The 9777-nt window shown below is 47.9% G+C and overlaps 2 protein-coding genes across 2 annotated transcripts; one reads left to right on the top strand and one right to left on the bottom strand.

Annotated features, from left to right (window-relative positions):
• Nucleotides 1-1729, top strand: LOC140626417 (histone H2B type 1-C/E/F/G/I). The gene has a single exon (XM_072814189.1). It carries the CDS (start codon nucleotides 33-35, stop codon nucleotides 411-413), a length of 381 nt encoding a protein of 126 aa, XP_072670290.1. The 5' UTR covers nucleotides 1-32; the 3' UTR covers nucleotides 414-1729.
• Nucleotides 1730-6264: 4535 nt separating this feature from the next.
• On the bottom strand, nucleotides 6265-8061 carry LOC140626414 (histone H4). Its single transcript, XM_072814179.1, has one exon. The coding sequence runs from the start codon at nucleotides 6636-6638 to the stop codon at nucleotides 6327-6329; it is 312 nt and encodes a 103-aa protein (XP_072670280.1). The 5' UTR covers nucleotides 6639-8061; the 3' UTR covers nucleotides 6265-6326.
• Nucleotides 8062-9777: the final 1716 nt, after the last annotated feature.

Below are 9777 nucleotides of genomic sequence, written 5' to 3'. Positions count from 1 at the left end.
ATTTTCTCTTCTCCGGAGAAAGCCGAGTCGGTATGCCCGAGCCCGCCAAGTCCGCGCCGGCCCCGAAGAAGGGCTCCAAGAAGGCGGTGACCAAGGCGCAGAAGAAGGACGGCAAGAAGCGCAAGCGCAGCCGCAAGGAGAGCTACTCGGTGTACGTGTACAAGGTGCTGAAGCAGGTGCACCCCGACACGGGCATCTCGTCCAAGGCCATGGGCATCATGAACTCGTTCGTCAACGACATCTTCGAGCGCATCGCGGGCGAGGCGTCGCGCCTGGCGCATTACAACAAGCGCTCGACCATCACGTCCAGGGAGATCCAGACGGCCGTGCGCCTGCTGCTGCCCGGGGAGCTGGCCAAGCACGCCGTGTCCGAGGGCACCAAGGCCGTCACCAAGTACACCAGCTCCAAGTGAGCGCGCTCCGAGGCACCATCCAACCCAAAGGCTCTTTTCAGAGCCACACGGTTTCACCAGCAGAGCTGTGCGACTGGCACTCGCTGTACTCGTAGCTTGGGGTCCGGTCAGGTTAGTAGGGACCTCCGGGACGCCACCGCCCGTAGCCGAGGTCGGGTGGCGGGCTCCCCGCCCGTGACTCTGACAGCCGTGGTGTGCACACGCGTCCCCAGCAGCGGGAACGAACGCGCACTGGAATGGTCCCCACTCGCAGCCCTCGCCCTTGGAGCCCCGGATCGCCTTCCTGACAGGTGTTCGGGCGCGGGCAGTGCTGGAGGGATCTCTAAGCTCCGAGGACTGACCTGGAGGCCCCGGGCTCCCGCCTTCTGTTCAGTGTCGCCCCACAGGGTGGGGACGGCCACAGGGACCTTTGAAAAGCGCGCCTCCTACAGGCGAGGGTTCCTCTTCGGTGCCACAGGGCTCGCGACCCCGGGTTCTTTGTGTGGCTCGGATTCCTCCCCGCCTCCCCCCGCCCACGCCCGCCTCCCTCTGCCCCACTCGCTTGCTCCGGGCTGTCCGGGACCTGGCTGGACACCTGCTGCGGGTCTGTAAGTGTGTTGGGCGGCTGAACGCTCCAGTCCGGACACAGGTCCCTAGAGTTAGCGGGCGTGGCTGTACCCTTCCCTTCCTCAGCTGCTCTGAAAAGGCGATCGTTACATTTGATGCTTAGGGGTTACGGGGAAGACTGCGTTCCCCTCGCGCTCTCCTCCCTGACTCCCACATGAGCTGCGAAGACCTTTCTGGGCCTTCAGCCGCCTCCGTCTCCTCCCTAGCGCAGCCACAGGAGGAGAAGGCTGGCTCAGCACCCCGAGTCCAGCCTTTTCTGTCACGGGCGAGTCCCCTCCGAGCCGTCCACCTGTCCTGTCTCCAGCCCCGGCCCCCCAGCTCAGTGATCCCGGAGAGAAGCCCCGACACCCGGGCTCAGAGAGCGGAGAAGAGCAGGACGTGCGTTTTAACATTGTGATGCTGGACACCAAGGTCTGGAAGGTTTGTGGTTTGTGAGCACCTGATGCCCAAGAGCCTACACCCCGAAAGTCAAAAGTAGAATCGGTCTCCTTGCCTCATTTCTCCGCACGCTGCCATGTGGAGGCTTCCTTTTCGAAGTTAGGTGAGAAAGATTGGGTCCAGAACACCTCACCTGTGAACGGAAAGACCTAATGCACCCAGGAATAGCTAACTCTGTCCTCCTCTATCCCTTATTCTCCCAAAAAGGCAAACAATCACAAGGAAACAAGTATTTTCTGGTTGCCAGATTAAAACTGCACTTCAAATTCTGATCCTCTTGTTCCAGTCTGAGATAATACCAAAACTCTCCTGTGCGTAGAGAATCTACTTTCCACACCAGAGGGAGCCCAGTTCTGGAATAAAGCACCTGCTCATGTATTATTCCTCTCAGGGCCTTTCAGGGACCCCTCCCCTACTGCACAACATCAGAAATCGAGCCCATAGCCTGCCCCTCACCTAAAACTCAAACCAAATCTCAGAGGATTCTTTCCCTCTTGCTATTTCCCTAATTTTTTTATTATTAGTATTCTTTTTTTTTTTTCTTGGTTTGCTTTTTTTCACTGTCAGGAGTTCCCTGTGACGTCTCCAGCCTCCAGGATTTTAAAATGTTCTCTGCCTGAAATGTCCTTAATTCCACTGCATCCCTAACAAACACACGCACGCACAGTTTTTTAAATCAACAACTCACCTTTCCGCTCAATCAAAACGCTATTGGAGAAGCTGAGCCACACTAATAGTCTCTCACAGCCAGCCACAAAGGACTGGCTGTATTCCCAGCCCCAGACTAATCATTACTAAGTGGCTGGGACCCTCAGGACTACTGCGGTTGAATCAGGACCTGATCCCTGAGACTAGTGAGAAACTCTGCCTTCCCTGGAGCACAGAGCAACCAGCAAGGGGAGACCTGGACAACACTGAAAAACGTTAGAGAAAAGCAGGGGGGGGGGGGGGTTATGGCACTGCCTGATACAAAGCCTTCTAGGCAGAAAGAAAGAGCATCCATTTGGTCATTCCTATCCAGGTGCCAAACAATTATGTCCTGAGGATTCAGAGCAGGGCTTCTACCCTTATGAGTGCATCAAAATCACCTGGAGGCTTGCTGGAGGACAGATTACTGGCCCCACTCCCAGAGATTCTGTTCCTTGGCTCTGGGCAAAATCTGGGAACTTGGCTTCCTAACAAGTTTCCACAGATACAAATGTTGCTTGTAGCTACTCTGCTTTGAGAACATCTGATACATGGAGAACAAGCCAAACAAAAGCCCTTCCTGGGAGGGGGGGTGGGGTTCTGATGGTAAAGTTGAGCTTATGACATATGAGGAAAGGAAAATCAGGAGTGCCTGGGTGGCTCTGTCAGTTCAGCATCTGCCTTTACCTCCGGTTATGATCCCAGGGACCTGGGTTCAAGCCCCACATTTGGGCTCCCTGCTCTGAGGGGAATCTGCTTCTCCCTCTACACCCACCCCACTCTTGTGCTCTCGATTTCTCTCAAATAAAATCTTGTTTAAAAATGAGGAAAGAAAAATCAGAGGAGAGTTGAAGCAATTCCTTTATTTGGTCAGATATTGATTTCCTCTGTGTGAGGTATTAAGCTACAGCAGGAAGTGTTGGACAAGAGACCGAGAGGAGAGATCATCATCACACTGATGCCTCAGCTCAATCATTTCAAATAGCAGTTCTCACCGCTATGAAATCATTTGAGATAAAACAGGTGCCGTGCCCTGATACTGATGAGATGATGCTTCCAATGAGGAAACCAATGACCTAGGGGCTAGGTAGTCCAGGGCAAGGGACTGTTGGTACAATAAAGTCCTAGGGCAGGGATGACTTTGTGCTCAGGGGTGGAAGGGATCCAGGGTGGCTCAGAGGCTGGGCGACTTGTAAGCAAAGGTCAGGTGTTAGGACATAAGGCCGAGGGTTAAACGGGTGCCTGAAAATGTTGGGCTTTGTGGGCCAAAGAAGGCACCCAGGTAATTATTGTGTCAAGAGAAACTATTAGAATTTGAAAGCACTCAGGGTGCTGTGTGGAAAATGGTATTTGTGGGTTTAGAGGTAGAAACAAGCAGAAGAAAGAATGGAAGAGTTATTGCAATAACCCTGGTGAAATTATTACAGGTGCTATGGACGAGAAAGTCCCAAGAATTCATTGATGAACACAGTTTCATGGGTAAAGAAAAGTGTGGATGACATTGATGGAGCACTTTCCAGGTGTTGAAGACACTGTGCCAGACTCTCTCCTTAAAGGGCAGCTCACATCATCCTTCTCAACATCCACAGTATCCACATACAACCATTCTCTCTGTCTAGTTGACTAGGGATGAGCCAGGTGTGGGGATGGAGTTGGGACCAGATGGTGCACCTCCAGGTTGTGTGCTTGCCCACAGCCTACGATGAGGCTGAAGTTCTTGGATGAATGATCACCAACCATGGGACAGGCTGAGGTTTCAGAAACTGGGACAGGACCATTTTTAAATCCCCATCAACATTCCATTGGAGGGTCAAGTAAGTAGTTGTAGATATGAACCTGATATTCAGAGGCAACTTTGGGACTGTACAAAGAAATGTTTAAATATTTGGAGTGGCAATTTTACTGTGCTTGGCACACATTAACGCTGGTATTTACCCATGGAGAAAGAATAAGGGATGACTCAAACTTCAGAGAAAAAGAAGGGAGCCAAAGATTCTAAATGCTGAGGAAGAGAATGAAGAGAATAGACTCACAAAAGTCAAGAAAAGAGTATGTCAGGAAAGAGGACATGGCCAACCTATGGTGATGTGTATGAGATGAGGAAAATGACCTTTGCATATGATAAATGGATCTCACTGGAAATTCGGATTCTAGGTAACAGAGAGTTACCCAGATTTCGGGGGGACAGCTTCAGGAGTATTCCCTCTTACCTAGGCTTTAAGTGTCCGCACTATGTTGTTCCTCTCTGTCTTGGGTCATCATGGATGACTGATGCTGGCACCTCTCCAGCTGGATCAGTTAGATTTGCTTTCCTAGAAACTAGAAAACAGGACAGAACAGAAAGTCCTGCCTGCTCAGCACTTTTGTCAGGGTGGTAGGAGAACATCTCCTTCAAAAGTTTTTTACATTGCTTAAATAAACTGGAATTGAGTTTTTATGGTTGCATCCACAAATCGTTCATCGTTTCACTCACAACTTCTCAGGAAAACATGTAAAGTCAAATACGGTTATGTTAATCATCCTCCACTATCCTGCTCAGTGTCACAGAAGTATTAACTTACCCTCACGTTACTTAGGATGGAGAGTGGTTAGTGATTTGCTGCAGACCACAAAGACAGAAGGAGACAGGTCAGGACTTTAAGAGCATGTATTCATAATTTATAGGTCCCCTTCTTTTTCTCTGGGCCTAATTTCATGAGCAATAATGATAATAGTAATAGCAATAATAATCAAAGAGAAAACATAGAGCACTTACCGTGCACCATGCACTGGACAAAATGGTTTGGTTTTATTCACCCCAAACCTATAAGGTCGATACTACTGTTTTCCCCATTTTACAGATGGGGCAACGGAGACACAGAGAGGTTAAGTGACTCAACCAAAGACAGCACAAGCACAAATCTCTCTCTGTACAAGGCTTCCAGTTTCATAGATTTTATATATACCTGAGATGATATTGGGAACTTGTAAACTTAACCTATGATTTGCTCAAAAAGTAGACTACTACTTACTGAGGCCTTGTTAGTGTTATTTACCCAGATGGGTGAATGGAAGACATTTCAGTGAGCCTTAGGAAAAATTCATGACTTCTTCCTGAATCAGGGTGAAAATAAATTCCTCATTGCTTGTATTTACTCCCAAATCATGTGAGATTCAGTTCGTACTTTCAAGCTTTAACTTTAAGGAGTTATTCATGTCACACAGGACAGATCCACCGTGATCAGTTCCCCTCTGAAGGGCAACTCTGCTCCTCCTGATAAATCCAGGACCTTTTCCCTTCAAGTCATTGCTCTGCTATCCCCTGGGACCTGATGTCCCTGCCAAGGGACTGTTGGATCACCTTCTTACCTGGTGGGAAAGGGGAAAGCCCAGACCTGGGAGTGACTTCTGACTTTTGCAGCTCTTAGCCACATTCTTACCTGTATTCCAGGAAAGCGGGGACATGTTGCCTAAGGCTACAAGGCCACCCGCCCAGCTATGTAGTTTATTCTGTTCAAGTGAACAATCTTAATGGGGGGGGGGGGGGGGAGCCAGCCTACACAGCAAGGAACCTCTAAGACTCTCCACAAAACCAAACACACTGAGATCACACCAAAGGATACAGGGGTAAAGTGGCAGTCTGTGGCATGCTTAAAGAACCTAAGAACAAGAAAGCGGGAACTCACTAGAAAACCAACGTAATTTTTCCCTAATCTGCTGATACTAGGCAAGGTGGGATTTAAACCCTAAAAACCTGGGCTCGCACAGTCAGGATAGGCTGCATGCAGACCATAGAACCATCACCTGTTAACTGAAGGGACCTCGGAAGTCTAAGATTCTGTCCGATAATAAACGAAGGCACTTGATTAAAGCACCTTTTAAGTGGACCTATAGCACGTGTACATTAGGTGGTCTTGGAGGAAGATCAGAACCTCTGGATGCAATTCAGTGGAGAGGCGGACAGGTCCTCCCCCCCACCCCACCCCACCCCCAGGATGCCTCACGACGGACAGGCATGAAGGGGTCAAATTTAGAATGGGAGCAGTTGCCTGGGCGAATGGAGACCCAACTAGGTGTAGTCTGCCGAAGTAAGAAACTCACAGCGATAGTACAAAGTGAGCACCTCTTTCTGTAGACTAGATAGGTGGCCCTGAAAAGGGCCTTTGGTTGCAAACTGGGATTTCCTGGAGCTGAACTCACAACTCAGCCGCCGAAGCCGTAGAGGGTGCGGCCCTGGCGCTTGAGCGCGTAGACCACGTCCATGGCCGTGACCGTCTTGCGCTTGGCGTGCTCCGTGTAGGTGACGGCGTCCCGGATCACGTTCTCCAGGAACACCTTGAGCACCCCGCGGGTCTCCTCGTAGATGAGGCCCGAGATGCGCTTGACGCCGCCGCGCCGGGCCAGCCGCCGGATGGCGGGCTTGGTGATGCCCTGGATGTTGTCGCGCAGCACCTTGCGGTGGCGCTTGGCGCCGCCCTTGCCCAGCCCCTTCCCGCCCTTGCCGCGACCAGACATGACCACACCAGAACCTCCCGAGCCTGCACGGCACTACCGGCTGCCGCCACGCCGCACTTTTATAACAATGTGACGGACCTGTTTGAAAACCGCAAGCGCAGGGGCGGATCCACACTCCGTTCCCGCCCATCGCCCTTCTAGCCTTTGCTCAGACTGTGCAGACCCGGAAGGCCGGGCGCCCCAAGCAGGAGTCTGTGCCGGGGGAAGGGGATTCCGTAAATCCTCTCGAGTATGTGATCCGTGCAATGGCCTTGCAGCACTTGCAGCCGCTATGCCGGCCACCCGCTGTGCCGGGCACCAATGCATACGCTTTCCACAAAGACCTCGTCCTTCACATTTCCCAAACAAGGGCAGAAATATTTAGATCCTCCTCGCTGTCGTCCCTAGGAGAGGTTTTCAATAAAATTTGAAGCTAATCCCATCTGTATTGCTAAGATTCTGTTCGTGTTATCGACCGATGGGTGTCCGGTCCCTACGGAGGGCGGCTGGCTGGGATGCAGGCTGTCCGGTCCCTGCGGAGGGAACGGACAGAATCGCCTTAAACATTTCAAAGTCAAGTCAGGTTCCACACTGAAGGCTGCGCTGAGCATATGCCACAGTGAGGAGAGCCTGGTTCTGCTGTGAGTCTCCACTCTGCGACTTCAGTGTATACTTAGTTATGCACAGCTTACAGGTAGCGCGGTGTCCGCCTCCACGTTCTGGTGCTCCGGCCTTTGGCATGACCTAGAACGCGGCTCTGGACACAGCCTGCCGCCGTGCTACCTACAGGACCTCGGGCGGGCTATACTCGCTTCTTTTCCTTTCCAAATGTATAAGAAAGTCTAAGTCATAGAGCATTGAATTTTCAAAGGGAAAACCCATGTAAAGCGTTTACTATCCGCAAATAAGCACTCACAAAATGATTATGATATATTATTGTGGATGTTTCTCTGCTCCTTCACTCACTATTCGCTCCTCGGAATAATGAGCCTAACAGAGCATCCCAGTTTCCTACAACTTTCTTTCCAGAACTCCTTAAAAATAATAAGCACTGAAAGATTGAATTCAGCACTAATCCGTTTGTGGAGTTCTAGTTGACTTTGTGGGGATTTGGCTTCTCCCCAAGGGTCTGTGAGGAGGACATAGTTCATTAAAGCTGATTTCTGAGTTTGTGGGCGGTGCATGGGAAAAATGCCCGACTTGTGTTCTTACTCTCTGATACAATGACAGGATTTAAGACATCTATAAACTTGTATAGAACATAAGTCCATCTTTATCTGTACTATCCCTCAATTGAAGCTTAGCATTTCTTCCATTTACGAATATAGGCAGCAAACTGCGATGGGCGGGACCTGTCCTGTGTGCATGTCACCTAAACTGAAGCTCTCAGTGTTTTCAAGACCATTTAGACACTTTATTCCTTCTACACTGTGTTCATTCTTGCTCACAAGAGCTATCTTGTGACTCTAACGGATTAATAAAAAAACACATCTGTTAGGATGCCTAAGTGGTTGAGCATCTGCCTTTGGCTCATGGCCTGATGCCTGGGTCCTGGGATCTAGTCCCACATTGGGTTTCCAGCAGGGAGCCTGCTTCTCCCTCTGAATATGTATCTGCCTCTCTCTGTGTGTCTTTCACAAATAAATAAATAAAATCTTTAAAAAGAAACCACACACATCTGTTAACACTTTACAGTTTGGGGATTTGATAAAGGTATTGTAATATTAATTCTTTCCCATTATAATCCAATGTATATTCTCTTAAACTCTTAAAAACATTGTCCTGGGAAGGGGCCCATAAGCCTTATCAGATATATAAAGAAGCCCTTGACATGAACAAAGAAGGGTCAAAGGGATCTTCAGAGCCTTGAAAGACTCTGGGTTTTGAAAATGTGCAGAGAGAAGCATTAGGAAATGACATGAATGTTGGCATGAAATGAATACGTAATAGTAACCTGATGGAGGTGTGTAAGGGTAAATGGCAATAATTTTCTCCTCTTAGCAACAGGAAAGAGATTATAGGGAGAGTGTAGTACAGTGGAGACAGGTGCAAAGGCAAATACCCACCAAGTGCCCAGAAATACAAGTTTGATATTTAGGCAAAAGGACCGATTTGAAGAGACAGTCTTCGAAGTTACTCACATTGAGGTGACTCATAAGCCCATCCATGAAGGTGATAGGGGTAGTACCTTGGAGAGACTCCCTACACTGACATGTCCAAGAAACAGCTCTTCCTTGGTGGCACTGTGTCTCTTTGGGTATAATCTTGACTCTCCTATTTCTTGTATGGACTAAATACTGTCACAGCCTTATGACTCAATGTCTCTGCAATTCCTGGAGTATTAATTATCAAAGAACAATTATCAAATTATCAAAGATTATCAAAGAATAATCTTCAAATGAGTTTCAAAACCAACTATAATGAATCAAAACCACTTTTTTTCAAAACCACTTTAAAAGAATTAAGAATATGTAAGCTCTATAAAAAGTGAATACACAAAGTAAAAATTATTTATACTAAGCTGATATCTCACCCCTCTTTATCATGTTAATATTTAACCTATAGTGACATTAATTTTCATGTTTCACTTGGATTGACTGAAAGAAATAATCAGTCATTTCTTGATTTTGAGGGGATAATAAAGGAAAGTGAAACCTTCCCCCTCTTGAGCTTTGCTGTGTTTCCTTCTTTCACTGTCATAGTGGAACACAGATTGGTTCATGTTTCAAAATAAATATAATATGTTAAAGAGAAAAAAGGAATTTGTGAAGAAAATCACATTAAATCACTTCCTACCATAAACCTATTTCCCATTCAACAGTAAGCATAAGTTGTAATGTGATGCTTTCCATAAATGAAAAATATACTAGTGAATATAAAACACACTTTTAAAAAAGGTCCCCCTCTCAAGGGAATGCCATAAGTGTGTGCATGTCTGTGTGTGTTGTGCATGTATATAATCTTTGTTACTTTAATACCTTCCAAATTTCTCTTTCTCAAGAATGGCAGATTTCTATACCCAAACTTGTACACATTTTAGTAACTGATCTCTACCAAGAAAATCAATATAAGATAATATTTTCAACTAATAAAGGTACCCAACTTCTCTTATGCCACTTCTAAATCTCCTATCATCATCTAAAACAAACATAAGCCAAAC

The sequence above is a fragment of the Canis lupus genome, chromosome 37 (genome assembly GCF_048164855.1).
Source record: "Canis lupus baileyi chromosome 37, mCanLup2.hap1, whole genome shotgun sequence".
NCBI lineage: Eukaryota > Metazoa > Chordata > Mammalia > Carnivora > Canidae > Canis > Canis lupus.
Note: the sequence above shows the minus strand (reverse complement) of the source record. Positions and strands in the feature narration are given on the sequence as shown.

Excerpts from the sequence above, each read along its gene's own strand:
- LOC140626417 (XM_072814189.1), top strand. The coding sequence starts at position 33 with ATGCCCGAGCCCGCCAAGTCCGCGCCGGCCCCGAAGAAGGGCTCCAAG.
- LOC140626414 (XM_072814179.1), bottom strand. The coding sequence starts at position 6,638 with ATGTCTGGTCGCGGCAAGGGCGGGAAGGGGCTGGGCAAGGGCGGCGCC.